Here is a 15,006-nt window from a genome sequence, read left to right on the forward strand (position 1 = left end):
AGAAACATAATTTGCTTTAATTTGGCACCCTCCCTGTGTCCAGCATTGAAACAACTGGCTTTGCAAATGTAAAAGCCAATTACCAAGCAATAGAGCAAACACACCTGCAATTAATCTCATTCTCTCTTGAAGGGGCTCAAAGGGCAGAAGAGGCTGTGCATCTTCACAACAAGAGGGATTGAGAACCCAGCATGCATCTCCCGGCAGGTTTGAGGACCTGCCTCTCCTCCCCTGTCCTGGTGCATCCCTGGGGAGACTCTGGGGCCCTGGGACTCCCACCTTCTCTGTACCAGCAGGAGGGAGGCAGTCTCCCTGATATTCAATTAAAACCCTTGTGACTCTCTATGGTGCCCAAGACAAGTCACCATCAAGTCTGAAATAAGCAAGCAAATGTACTACTGACTCAGACGAAATTTACCATTCACTTACCTCTTCAGTGACATGAAGGGAGGCCCCATCCCCCGAGCCAGTGTCAGTAATGGGGGAACCATCCACAGTATCAACTGTCTCCAGTGTGTCATTCAGGATCTCACCAGACCCTACAGGAAGCAGGCATTTTGCACTTAATAACTGCATTTTGCAAATGAAAAAGAATGTGGTCTCTCTTCACCTATGACTTGAAAAGATGTCCATAATACAGGATTAAGAGGGAAAAAATGTTGCAGAAAATCGGACAACGAAAGGCAGTATTACGTGGTGGTTTCGATCACAGGCTCTGGCACCAACTATAGGGTGAGAACACTGCTTTGCCGCTTACTAGGAATGTGACCTGTGGCAAGGCATTTACCCTGTGGCTCAGGTTCCTTGCCTATAAAGAGGGGATCATAATTCCTATCTCCTAGGGTCATTTTGAGGATTATGTGTTACAAGGATTAATTAAACTAATGCAAGAAAGGCACTGAGGACAGTGCCTGACATATAGTTAGCAAGGGATAAATGTTCATTGTCAGTGTGGTTCTACGTTTGTAAAAGGAAGAAAAACTATATATGAGAATACACGTTTTATCATCATTATATATATTATCATTATATAATTAATATATTAATTATTATATATAACATAAAATATATAGATAATTATGTATATATGTGTATGCAGATAAACCACACATACTAGGCTAAACCACAGCACTTAACAGTATTGGTTTCTTCCAGAGGACATCAGAGGAAACTATTTTTTTGATTCATACAACTCGGCATTGACTGAACTGTTACCACAAGCACATATTTCTTTGGCAATTTAAAAAAACAAATGGAGTCCTAAAGCAAAGAAAAAGACATTATACTAACATGAATGCCTGCCTGTTACAGGCTGGGCTGCAGGCTAAGCACATCCCACGCACTGCCTCCTGGAAGTCTCCGGCTGGCCCATCTGTCCTACCCACAAGCACCTCCATACCACCTCGCAGCAGGTGGGCAGAACCAAGGCAGGAATCCTACGTTTTCAGTATCCCCACTGTCACCCCACGGTGTGTGTCCTGCTCTGATCTGCACACTAGCACCTTGTGATTATTAACCCCGTTTTGCAGAGAAGGAACAAGGTCCCACATAAGAGGCTGCGAGGGGCCTGAAGCCAGCCCTTTCCACACACACTGTGCTCATGCACGTCCCATGGTAAGGACATGGTCGAGGGGGAGGTGATGAACTATTCAAGGGACCTTGTGCCCACATGCTCTTAAAAGACTGAATGCCCAGCAGTGGTCAGTCTCTCACTTCTCTCTCGTCCTCCCTGATCTGACCACCAGGGGGTGCTGTGCTAGCAGGCAGAGGGACCCCAGGCCTCTGAGTCCCCACCCCTTGGAGGACCGAGTTCTGGGGGGGGGGGGACCAAGGTCCTACGCCTAGATGGTGTCAGGGACCCTTGGGATAAAACTCCTGGGAGGCTTTCCCTAGCCAGGGACAGGGCTCGGGGTTCAGCCCCTTCCTCCTCACTGAGCTGTCTGCTCAACAAGAATGAGGATCTCTAGCCAGCTCTGCTGTTTCTGCTTGGCCTTCTGTCTGCCACAGAAGTAATCTGGCACATGCCGGGGAACAGGCGAGCTGTGCTTAGTCTGGGTCCCGCCTCCTATGCACTCACCCCTCAGTCTAGGGGAGGCCCTCGTCTCCTGGCCCTGCAGCCTCTGCCCCCTCCTAGCCCCTCTCTCTGAGATCCTAATTCCCCCCAGGAGAGCAGCATGTGCCATTCACAAACCACTTCCACACCCGCAGCCACAGCATTCAGTCCTCTCATCCAGCCGGGAGGCAGGGGTTGTGAATGCTCGCAGTGGACGCCGGAGGAATCCAAAGCTTGGAAATGCTGAGCAACTTGCCCACGCCCGACAGCAAAGAGGTGTCTGAGCAGGGTTTCCGTCCAAAGGGTCTCATGCAGCGGTCTTTCCACGGCTACACCCTGACTCCTTGCTGGTATTGTAACTTTATTAAATTATTATACAATTGTTTTCTATTCAGTACTATATACCTTCTTTCACAGACAGACTTCCCAAGTTTAGTTGTTAAAATAATATTCATTTACTGAGGGCAGAAGTAAAAGGAATAATGATGCATAGGATTGTAGAAAACAAAATACCGAAGTACAAGAGAAAATAAAAGCCACCTACAACCTACCACCAGAGATGACCACTCACAGCATTCTGTTGTATATTATTCTAACACACACACACACACACACACACACACACACACACACACACACACAGTGCTCTACATGGTTATATATAAATAGATATAAATAACATATATTCAAATTTAGGGTCACAGCACACATATAGTTTTGAAAGCTGCTTTTCTTGTGGAGTACACCATGATCATGTCTCTGGGTCATTAAATTTTCTATGTCACCAGTTCCAGGGCTGTACATGTGAATGTGGGCAGTCTGGGTTGTTTTTGACCTTGTACCTAAATCTCAGTGCTCTGGCGTTGGCTGTAACTTCAGTTTGAATGGTTACCCCTCTGATAAAGGGCAGAAAATGCAGGCCGATCTCCGGCCATGCTGCTGCCTGGGGGATCCTGTCAGATCCTGTGCAATTGCTTCTGCCAGGGCTCCTCTGTATGGCTGGGCAGGGGTGAGAGCCCTGGATGGGTAGTCAGGAGGCCAGCACTGCCCCCAGGGCCTGCCAATGACCTCCTGGGTGTCCGCCCCTCTTTGGCCATCAGTTAGTTTCCCACATGTGCCAACAGGAGTTTAGATGGCCTGATCCTCAGAGAGTCGGCGAGTTTGTGGCCAAGGCCGGAAAGAGTAGGGATTCTGGAGTCAGGCCTGGGCGCTGGCTCAGTCCCACCACTCACTAGCTGTGTGACTGTGGGCACATCACTCACCTTTCCAAGCATCAGTTTTTCCATCTGTAAAATCCTAGCTAATACTAGCGACTAGTAGACATGTTGTCAGGATTGGAGGGGAAGTATGTAAACACTTGGCACACAGTAGGTATTTAATAAGCAGCCACAATTATCACAAGCTTTTCACACCCCAGGCCCTTCTGGAGGGGTGGAGTCTGGGGGTTAAAAGTTCTGGCATCCAAGATTAAACACCGGCTTTGCCATTTAGGAGCCGTGGAGCCTCGGCTGGGTGACATAACCTCTCTGTGACTCGATGTCCCCATCTTGTTTGGGAAATGAGGGTGATTATAGTCCCTTCCTCAGGGGGTTGAGGGGAAGCTCAAGTGAGATGCTCTCTATCACATACATCACCCAGTCGTCACTCAACAAAACCCACTGCGTATGAAGGTGCATCGGGGACTTGCCTTGCTTGGGGCTGCTGTGCGGGACGGCGCTCACGTTGGTGGTTTCCTGGGGCCCCTCAGGTACACGTTCACCGGAAAGCTCTGCATCCTCAGAGGGAGAAGACAGGATTGGAGGTGTGTTGATGGGGCCAACTCTTGCTTCTCTAGACTGCAGGGGAAATGAGACCCAAAGGATTTACTCAGCAGGAGAGCAGAAAAGACGGCAGTGAGTATCACTGGAGAAAACAGTATCTCCACAAAAGCTGAATAAACCAGAAGAAAACCTAGACCTGCCTATTGTGCACCTGGGCGATCACTGGGCCACCCAGGCCCTAAAAAAGGTGTATGTTAGGGTAATTAAACTTTGTTCAGTTTACAGCAAGACTCTGATACTCTTGGCTGAAGCTCTTTGAGCACAGAGACCATATCCCTGTGATCCCTGCATCCCAGGCCAGCACAGAGGAGGTGCTCAGTAAAGATGCGTTAAAGGGAGGGAGGGAGGGAGGGAGGAAGGGGGCTGTGCTCAATAAAAGCTGTATAAATCCAATCCCAGAGGTACACTGGCCCTGTATACCTATGAAAAAAAAGATGGGTGTGGTTTCCTTTCTAGGAAACTTCAGCTTCTGTGTAACTTTTCCAAAGCCAGTCAATGTCTTCACCACCTTTACCAACTAGGAAAAAGCAAACAAACCAAAAACCCCAACAGTTGGAAACAGAGCAGTCCAGAGAGCTAGGCAGAAATCCTGATAAAGGGCAGCAAAGGTCATCCCCAGACCCAGGATCGGGGAGCAGCTCCTGTGACCCAGGGCTCGTTAGTGGTCAGATAGTCTCATCACTTTCTGAGCTCAAGGGGCTAGGGTGGATGGAGGGATCCTACCGACCAGTGTGGGACCTGTGGTATGAACACGAAACAACTAAGACGCTAAGATTTCAGGGTAAATTTCTTACCATACCTATCACTTACCTATCCTGACTAATAACAGAAGGTTATTTCCTTAATGTCAGAACCTAGTATATAAATGATGACCCTCTGGTCCATCAGAACAAAGAAGATTCTTATGCGCCCCAAAACTTAGGATTTAATGGTTCAGTTCTTATAACCAAACTCGAGTCAAATCCCAGCTCTCCACTTATTAGCTATATTATATTGAGCAACTCATATAACCTCACTGAGCCTCAGCTTCCTCCTCTGTAAAATGGGGCCAATAATAACTACTTAAAAGTTATAAAATGCATGGAGGTGCTTGGCATAGGGCCAGGCCCATAGTATGAGCCCATAAATGGTAGCTATCATCAACATCCCTAGATGTGATTTCTCTGGGTGTTAATATTAAAGGTGATTATCGTTTTGCTCAACTGTACTTGTAGTTTTTTCCATAATGAATATGGAATACTCGTGTACTAAAAAAAAGATATAGTCTACTGTACCTTAAAATCTCCAGGGTGAGGGCAGAGATGGAAGGCTTCAAGAAGTTGAGCCTTGAAGAATGAACAGTTTCAGAGAACAGGGCTGGAAGGAGGCATTGAGGTGAGAAAGGACACAGCACTGCCAGGGCCTGACAACCTGTGCTTGGCCAGGGTTCGAGGATGGAAGCAGGGGGATAAAGCCTGGGGAGGCAGAGAGAGGGAGGGGGCTGGCTCTTAGGTGAGAAGTCTGGCCTTAAACCAGAGGCAACAAACTGTGTCCCTTTGGGTATCAGGATGGGGGAGATGTGGGCAGGTGTGTACTTCAGGGAGTTCACCCTGGTGTCAATGAGAGCATGGATTTGGGGTATTGAAGTTTAGGCCAGGAGACCAGGAGGGTGCACTAAAGAAGCCCAGTGAGGCAGGAACCAAGGGGGTATAGTGGGAGCAGCAAGCAGTCACCGCCCCCCAACCAAGGAGAGGCTGTGAAGAAGACCAAGTTAGAGCTCCCCATTCCCCAGCTGCATGGTGGTCTAGCAAGGCGGTAAGGACCCCTGCCCCAGGCAGGTTCCTCTCCTCTCCCTGCCAAGGGTTGGGGGAAGCCACTTCACCATGGTTCCCTAGCCTGGAGCAAGACTGCTGGTGGCTGGAAGCCAAGTGGCTTTACAAGGGGCTTGGGATTTGAGATGAGGCAGGTAGGGCAGGTGAGCGTACGGGAAACACAGGACAGTCAGGTAAGGGTGGGCTGAGCTCAGTAACTCAAGGTGGCAAAGTTTGACTTATATGAAATCACCAACTCCAGCCTCTCAGCTAAAAACCTCTTCTGGCAAAACCCCAACAAGGCAGCCATGAAGCCTGGGTTCAGGGCAGAGCTGGTGAGCTGACCCTCGGCAGTCAGGGTCAGGTGTCCTGTCTCCAACAGGCTGCTGCTGGTTTTCAGGCATTAGTGTGGATGGAGAACCAGTGTGGCCTGTGACAAAATGGGAATGTCAAGCCTTAAGAGTTTTTAATTAAAATGTGGTAATTTGGGCTTCCCTGGTGGCGCAGGGGTTGGGAGTCCGCCTGCCGATGCAGGGGACACGGGTTCGTGCCCCGGTCTGGGAAGATACCACGTGCCGCGGAGCGGCTGGGCCCGTGAGCCATGGCTGCTGAGCCTGCGCGTCCGGAGCCTGTGCTCCGCAACGGGAGAGGCCACAACAGTGAGAGGCCCGCGTACCACAAAAAAAAAAAAAAAGGGGTAATTTGCTGGCCCACGTTCAACACATATTTCCTGAGGCCCTACTGTGTGCCATGTCTTGGCTGATCCCCAGGATATAGAAGTGAGTAAATAAGAAGGGCATCTGTCCTTAAACTGCTGGACTACGGGGAGATGCAGACCCAGACCCAACTAACTGTGATGAATGTGACACTTGGGATTGCCGGAGTGAGAGTCACGCGTGAGGAGGGCAGCGTGGCCGTGGCCTCCAATGATGGGCTATGGACTGGATCCTGAAGGAGTGGGAATTGGCCAGGCAGAGACAGGGGTGGGCAAGGGCCCTCCGGGCAAACAGAACCTGCAAGACCCAAGGCACAGATGAGGAGTGAAAGGGTGTGTTGTTTGGGAATCTGTGAGCATTTGGGTGTGGGTGGAAGAGAGGTCCTGGCTGTGGCGCAGAATCACCTGCAGAGTTTTGTGTAAGTACGGACCATCAGATCTTACTCCAGACCTACTGAATCTGAATGTCCAGGTATGCAGCCCAGGCAAGAGGCTTTTTTTAAGACCCTCCCGCAGCACACACACCCCTACATGCACACATACGCACAACACATACAAGCACACATACATACACACACAGACATATATACACAGACACATATGGACATATAAATAAACACACACACACACACACACACACACACACACGTTCAGGACTTTGATGCACAGCCAGGGCTGAGAACTCTAAGGTATTAATTCTAACTCGTCAAAGATAGAGCTTTCCAGAAATGGAAAAGTGTGTCAGCACATGCTGACTTAGCAGGGGGAAGAATTGGGGAGCAGGGACTCCTACCCTAAATGGGGAAGGAGGCCAGGAGGGCCTGGCTTTTTAAGGCCCTGAGTGCTCAGGCAGTCCATGATTCAGTTCGCTAGTCATGGCTTGTGTCCTGGAGGGCGGCAGGGCTGGAAAGGCTGAGGACAGGGAAGTGAGATTCATTCCAAGAGAGAAGCCAGACAGAGAGGGGAGGGGAATGTCTGAGCCGAGGAGAGTAATTCCACCACCACCCCCCACCCCCGCCCTGGAGGGGGCGGGGCAAGGCCGGTGGCCAGGGAGGGGAGCCTTCCAGGAGAGGGTGAAAGAGAGAAGTCCCTAGCTGGGGGTGACATGACTGATAGCAGCCTGGGTCCAGGCTGGAGACCCGGCTCTGCCACCTCCAGGCTGGGCAGCCCCGGGGCAAAGCACTTCACTTGCGTTTACCTCAGTGCCTCCTCTGGGGAATGAATGGAAAACACCACCCTGCAAAGAAGGTTACAGCCCTCCCTGACCAGCACCCGCCTCCATGACATCTCATGCTCCTAAGCCCCACTCCCCTTTCCTGTCCGTCGCTCAGGGCCACCTCGGGTTATTAGCCTCTCTGCTCAAGTCAGCCTCACTCCTAGCTGTGAACTGGTACCCTGGGGGCGGGGGGCAGCGTCAGGCTAGAAAGCCCAGGGGACCACGGCTCTGTGCCCTGCTGCCCTATGCCCTGGACATGCCAATGGGGTGGCCAAGGGCTGATGGGCACACAGGATTGCAACACTGCCCAGAGAAGCCACCCGCCAGTCACCACCTAGGTGGCACCTTGGACCCTTGACTTTCTCCATCTCAGCTACCCCCAAATCGGCTGTGGTCCTGAGGATGCACCCCTGCGACACCGCCCAGGCCGGCAGCACAGGGTCACGGCCTGAACCCTCGATGGGGCATGAGGGGACCTGTGCTCTAGCCTCAGCTCAGCCACACACCCTAGGGCCAGTCTCCTGCCCTCTCTGGGCCTCAGTTTGCTCATTTGTACAAAGGGCAGTTTTCTGTACGCATCTGAACAGAAAGAGGTGACCTTTAAGTCCCTCCCACACTAACAGACTCTGGTCCTGTTCTGCACCATCCACCCCTCTGTCACTGGAGGTCTATAATTTAGAGCCCCACCTTATTTCTAGCTCCCTGCTTTCTTCTATCAGAGATGAGTCTGTAGACTGAGCCAGACCAGTCGAGGAGATGGCTGGGGCTTCTGTGCTCAGTGACTCAGACAGTGCCGGCTGTTTTCATTACAACAGGCTCCTTGGTGCCTCCACAGTCTGATTCAGTGCTTTCAAAACCACTTCCTTGTCTTGGCCATGGGGCACATTCCCAGGAGGGAGGAGGCCCACACCACTGGGAGGATGGCTGCCTTTCCCATGGGGCCAGAAACGAACTCCTGGGAGGACTCTGCATCTCATAGGAGTGGGGGCCCCAACTTCCTTCTCACAGCCAGAGCCCTGAGCAAATGTGACAACAGCCACCGTTCAGGGCCACCTCCCTTGTGCCAGGCACTGGGCCGAGACCTGCCCCTGCATGGCCTCATCTAACCTCACAAGGACCTCATGAGATAGCACGCTGATTATTGTTTTATGGGAGAGGGGCTGAGGCTCAGAGATGCTGAGTAAGTCACCTAAGCTCACACAGCTGGGAGGTGACAGAGCACAAAGTTCACCTTTGGACAGCCCTCTCGTGGCCACAGCACAGGGTGGCACCCAGGTAACGGTGTTCCCCTGCAGTTGGGATTTTGCAAAGTGCCCATTGGCCAGTGTTTTCCTCACCTCCCCAGGTGAACTGTCTAATGAAGTCACAGTTCTGAGAACAGAGACGTCAGACCAGGACTCTCTGATATCACCTAGCCCCCTAAAAGCCGACTAAGAGGACATGGCACAGCATCCAGTACTCACCGGGGCTTGAGTGTAGGTGACGGCTTCCAAGATCTCAGCTACTCTGTCTGTATCCTGAAGCCCGCTGGTCTCTCCTGACGCCTGTGTGGAGACAAATCATGCTGGGCAGAGGGGGGCAGTTTACAACTGCGGAGTCACAGAAATGAACTCCTGTGGAGGAACGGTGCGTGTGTGAAAGAGAAAGAGAGAGATGGAGATGGATGGAGACAGAGGGAGTGGGATGGAGAAGACAGCATACGTCTTGGCTATTCTTTCTGTTTCCTTCCACATTTTATTGCTCAAACAAAAAACTACAATCAGTGTAGTCTCTCTAACATACCTACCTGCATTTTGCCCAGGTGCCCTTCAATCTCGATCAAAAGGCACTCCCTCTTTGTGCGACTGTCGCCAGAATTCCTCACTGGGAGTCGTTACATTTGAAATACATCCTCCCTTTGCTACCTAGTCTTCAGGGTTAGCCCCCTAATGGCAGCCAAGACACCGTATGCCATGATTTTGTAACTTATTTGTGGACGCTTGTGTTGTTTCTGTTTGTTCAATAGCAACACGGAGATGAAGGAATAAATACACACAAAGCTTCCCTTCTTTCAGCGTCATGCGAACGCCAGGCTGGGATCACAGCCTCAAGGAGAGCAAACATTCTCACAGATCCAAGTTCCACCTTGGAGGGACTTTCCAACGACACTGGCAGCAGTTTTTACTAAATGAATAAAATCAGCTTATTTTAGCTTTGGGGCTGACACCACCCAAAGAGGGGCAGAAGCTCTAGGAATACGCCACGCTCTGCCCATCTCTGCCTTTCCTGCATTATTGCCATGGCTTCTGCCGGGAACACCTCTTCTTCATCTGGATGACACTTGCCTGTCACCGGTCAGGCATCAGCTCCGGCCTGACCGGCTTCCCACTGCTCCTCCCCCACCTTCCTGTCCTACCTGACCTCTAGAATTTGGGTCTGAGGGCCACTCACACTCAGCTCTGTCACTGCAGTTTGGGTGTGTGTGAGCATCTGGAGGATAGAGACAGTTCCCAGTTCATCCCTTTATCTCCAGCATCTCCCCAGGTCTGTCACCTTGCAGGTGCTCAGTCAATTCTGGTGGGGGGGGGGGGAGGGAGGGAAGGAGGGGGGAAAGGACCCATCTTTTGTCCCCTGCCCACCACCACTGCCCCCCAGCTGAGGAACTGATTCATTTGCCAAGCATAAAAGCTAAATTTAGTTTTGCTTTTATAAGAATTTACACCCAGAATGTCTTTGAGTTTTTACTTTGATTTTAGAATCCTGACACCCTTTCTTGGCAGGAAGTCTGGAAACCACGCCATTGACTGGCACGGCCACGGAAGAACCTAACACCTTAGAAGAAACGCAACTCCTCCCCCACACACACCAAAGACATGGCTGAAGTTCTTAAAAATAATAATAAAGCCAAAAAGCCCAAAATAGGACTTGATGCAGTGCTTGCCAAGATGAGAGATTTCAGAGACTCCATGACGTTGGGAATGAAAAATTGCCTGGGCGCCAGCTTCTCTGGCTGCCGGGGGGAGGTAGGGGCTCACCGAGGATTCTTCAGCTTCACACAGCTCCTCGGGAGTCCTGGGGTCACGGTGGATGGTAAGCTGCTGTATAGACCCCTAGGGAAAAGCAGAGGGGTCAGAGGCCACGTCTACAGCACAAGCAGCCGTGGGAAACATGACTTTTTTGTAACAGAGAAGAAGCCGTGAAAGGACAGGTGTGAGGAGTGCCGCCCAGAGCCGTGACAAGGAAACCAAGCCACCTCCAGACCTGTTCTCATTCAGGGGCATGCTCCTTGGGCCAATGTACTATGAGCCCCACTAACTAGAGAGGTCCTTGGAGAGCATGGTGTTCAAAGCGTAGACTAACAGCAGCCTCCTAACTGGTCCCCAGGTCCCCAGCTTGTCAACAACGAGCCCTAAAATGCACGCCTCCCGCACCAGAAAGTGTCTCTCCCCCATGGCTCAATGCTTCCCAGCTGGAAGGAACTGTCCCCAGAGTAGGTGTCCACCAACCTCCCTGCTTCCACTCTGCCTCCCCTCTCCACACCTGACAGCCCGTTCTCCATGACTATCCCCAAGCAAGCGTTTCAAAATTATTCATCGGTTTTTAACTTCTTAAAATCCATCTTCCACTGTCCTACAGATAAACCCAAACCCCAGGCCACAGGCCTGTCCTGAATCAGTTGGGAAGGTATCAGTAAGAATAGTGCTGACTAAATGAATAACTACAGTAACTTAGGGATCTGCTTTAGAATGGCTTATTCATAAAAAACATTTTGGGCTTCCCTGGTGGCGGTGGTGGAGAGTCCGCCTGCCGATGCAGGGGACACGGGTTCGTGCCCCGGTCCGGGAAGATCCCACATGCCGCGGAGCGGCTGGGCCCGTGAGCCATGGCCGCTGAGCCTGAGCGTCCGGAGCCTGTGCTCCGCAATGGGAGAGGCCACAACAGTGAGAGGCCCGTGTACCGCAAAAAACAAAAAAAACATTTTGACAGCAAAATCAGTTTTCCGGTATTTTTTTCAAGTCGCATTATCCAAAAGGAGAGAGAGAAACTACCTCACACTCTGGCATCCCAGCTATTCCACCTTTGTAGAAATTACATGCAACTGCCACCCTTTTCCAAAGATAAAATCACTGAAGGATCTAACAAACCTTACCCTTTCTATAATGGCTTAAAACATACAAAGTGCTTTCACACAGGCTAGCTCACATGACTCCACAACCCTGTGGCCTAGGTTTTCTTATCCCTACTTATAGATAAGAGAACACAGAGAAGATCAGAGAATCCAGATACTGTCTAAAATCATCAAGCTACACTGAAAACTCAGCGCTGGAATCTAGGTTTTGTGTTCTGGGCCTAGCTTTCTCCCACCAGCATACATGCCTCTTTGAGGACATAAGAATAAGATAAAAACAAGAATAGTTGCTTGTGTTTGTCGCACGGTGTCCAGAGGCCCCCCTGATCTGCAGGGCTCGGACTCACAGTGAATCTCTCCAGCCCTGTGGCTCCTGCATTGCCGACGAAGATTCCCGCGCTGGGCTCGAAGGCCAAGACCCGGGAGGACCTCGGGAAGGGGACGTGGCTGTATTCTTCGCAGTCCACAAGGAGGGTCACTTCCTCGCCCTGGACAACCATGGCAAAGCGGTTCCACCTGTGGGTCATCACGGGCACCGGGAAGGCGGCAGCCTCGTGGGACACCTTGGAGCCGGGCTCCGTATAGTACAGGATGACCCGCTGGCTGCCGTCCTCCACTCCTGAGAGCCGCAGGCCCAGGTAGATGACCTTCTGGAAGGCATCTGTGATAGCAAAGAGCACGCCGCCTCGGGCACTGCTGGGCTTCGCCATCACGCTGATGGCAAAGTCCCTGAAGAAGGTGGGTGGGATGAGGGTCCTGGCCGGGCGGCCGACGTTGGCACCAGGCCCGAAACTGTAGGCCGGGAAGCCACCATAGCCAGTGACAAAGGACACGGACGAGGGCAGCGGGACGCCGATGAGCTCCGTGAGGTCCAGGTGGCCCCGGGAAGCCAATTCTGCAGGGAGGGAGAGAGAAGGCCATGCTTCACATATATATTCGACTACGCTTGGAAATGAGGAAGACATAAATTCAGGAATGAAATGGGATCCTTCAGGAACCCCACTGTTGTGTCTTAATTATTGTTTTTCAAACTTTTTTGACAACGACCGACAATAAGAAATGCATTTACATGGCCACCCAATATGCACGTTTAGACAAATATATATCTGTAACAGCGAAACAGATGTTTCATAAAACATTATTTACTTTTAATACTTACCAGGCACTATGATATTTTCCTTTCTGTTTAACAATTCTTTTTCTCTTTTGTTTTATTAAAAACATGATGGAAACAACCTACTGAATTGATATCATTACCCATGAACAAGTCATGATTAGCAGTTTGGAAAACATTTAAAAATATTCCTAGAATATCCCTACAGTGTTCCCCCATCAACTTAAGGATCTTTTTCCCCATTTCTTTCTTTAAAAGAGGATAGGTTTGGGACTTCCCTGGTGGCACAGTGGTTAAGAATCCACCTGCCAATGCAGGGGACACAGGTTCGAGCCCTGGTTCGGGAAGATCCCACATGCCGCGGAGCAACTAACCCCGCGAGCCACAACAACTGAGCCCGCTTGCCTAGAGCCCGTGCTCCGCGAACAAGAGAAGCCACCGCAATGAGAAGCCCACACACCAAAACGACACTCGCCGCAACTAGAGAAAAGCCCATGCACAGCAACGAAGACCTGACGCAGCCAAATAAATAAATTAATTAATTTTTAAAAAAGTGGATAGGTTTATTTTGTTTTGTTTTATTTTGAATGAGGTCTACTGTTTAAGTGCCTCAGGGTGTGGGGAAAAAAGCAGGGACAAAACCAAGTGTTCTCAGACCTTAGGACAACTGAAATCCGTATCATCGTCATCGCCCTTTGTCACTGTCGTCATCATGGTCAGCATCACCCGCATTCCCCGGGCTCTCACTCTTACCAGGCTCTCATCTCTTCACATACATTAGCTAGCTCATTTACTCCTCACAACAACTCCATGAGGGTAGGTACTATTATCCCCATTCTACCCCAGAGAAAACTTAGAGAAGGTAAGAAATTTGCCCAAGGTAAGCCCCTCAGGAGAGCATCCCACTAATGAGGTGTGTTCTTAACCACTACCCCTTGGGGGGAGAAATAATAGGCCTCCATTGTGGTGGCCTGGAAAGGACCCCAGGTTCATGAGCCTTGGTCCACCCAACCACTGTCCCCTGGGAGAAGGCTGCAGGCTGGCTTGCAGTGACGTGCACCCCTGTGCACCTGCGGTGATGAGATAGGAAGGCAGGTCCCAGAGAGAGGTGGGCAGGAGCTCTGCAGGCGGGACAACAGATGCAAACTGGATTTTGAAAAAGGAATGCTTGAAAAAAGGAATGTAAGATATTCATTTTGTTTAATATGTTTAGATTGATTTCATGTTGAGATGATAATTTGGGGAAATTCTGGGCTAAATAAAATATATTATTAACATTTTTAGAACAAGAATAACATGAGGAACAGGCATGGGCCCACCACTCCACTTAAGAAAGAAAGTATCAACTCAGCTGAAGCTCTCATGGACTCTCTGATCCTATTCTCCCTGCCTATGCCCCAGAGGCAGCCACTCTGGGGGTCTGGTGTTTATTATCCCCATGCATGCCTTTGTGTGTTTACTACATGACTATATGTCTCTAACAGAATGCAGCACTGCTGTGCCTGTCTACTAACCTCATATAAATGTTGGCATGCTGCATGTATTCTGGAACTTTTTTATTTTCCACTCAATGCTGTATTTTTGAGATTTATCCCTGTTGAGACGTGTGGTTCCAGGTCTCATATTTTCACAGCAGTACTCTAGGTATACATAAGCCACTATGGATTAGTTCACATTTCTGCTGATGAGTGAGGTTACCATCACTATTACAACCACTACTACTATGGACTTTCTTATACACATCTCCTTGTGCTTACCTGTGCAGGTAATTCCACCACTTAGGGTAGAATTATTGGATGATATGGGTATATGCATCTGCAACTTCACTGAGTGTGGCTAAATTGTTCTCTTAAGCAACTGTGCCATTTTTAAAAAATTGAGATATAACAGACATGTAATATTGTGTAAGTTTAAGGTGAACAAAGTGTTGATATGATACTTATATTATGTATTGCAGTATGATTACTTCCCTAGCATTAGCTAACACCTACATTATATACCATAATTATCATTTCTTTTTGGATGCAATTATTATCTTAACTATCATTAAGATGCAACTGTGCCATTTTACATGTCCACCAGAAGCATGTTCTTGCCAACATTTAGAGGAGGTAGAGAGATGAGATTTGGGGAGTGGTCCACGGGGCTTTTCAACTACAGTGATGATGTTTATTTCTTTTGTGTGTGTGT

At 49.8% G+C, this 15,006-nt stretch overlaps 1 protein-coding gene across 1 annotated transcript in view; it reads right to left on the bottom strand.

Moving 5' to 3' along the window:
- Positions 1-15,006, bottom strand: part of COL15A1 (collagen type XV alpha 1 chain) — a 103,458-nt gene that overhangs the window by 57,562 nt on the left and 30,890 nt on the right. Inside the window, exons 3-7 of the mRNA XM_030829825.2 lie at positions 12,050-12,597; positions 10,609-10,683; positions 9,058-9,138; positions 3,741-3,888; positions 430-539 (exon numbers count right to left, since the gene is read on the bottom strand). Of these exons, the coding sequence (XP_030685685.2) occupies positions 430-539; positions 3,741-3,888; positions 9,058-9,138; positions 10,609-10,683; positions 12,050-12,597 (962 nt within the window). The remainder of the gene's footprint in view (positions 1-429; positions 540-3,740; positions 3,889-9,057; positions 9,139-10,608; positions 10,684-12,049; positions 12,598-15,006) is intronic.

The sequence above is a fragment of the Globicephala melas genome, chromosome 6 (assembly GCF_963455315.2).
Source record: "Globicephala melas chromosome 6, mGloMel1.2, whole genome shotgun sequence".
NCBI lineage: Eukaryota > Metazoa > Chordata > Mammalia > Artiodactyla > Delphinidae > Globicephala > Globicephala melas.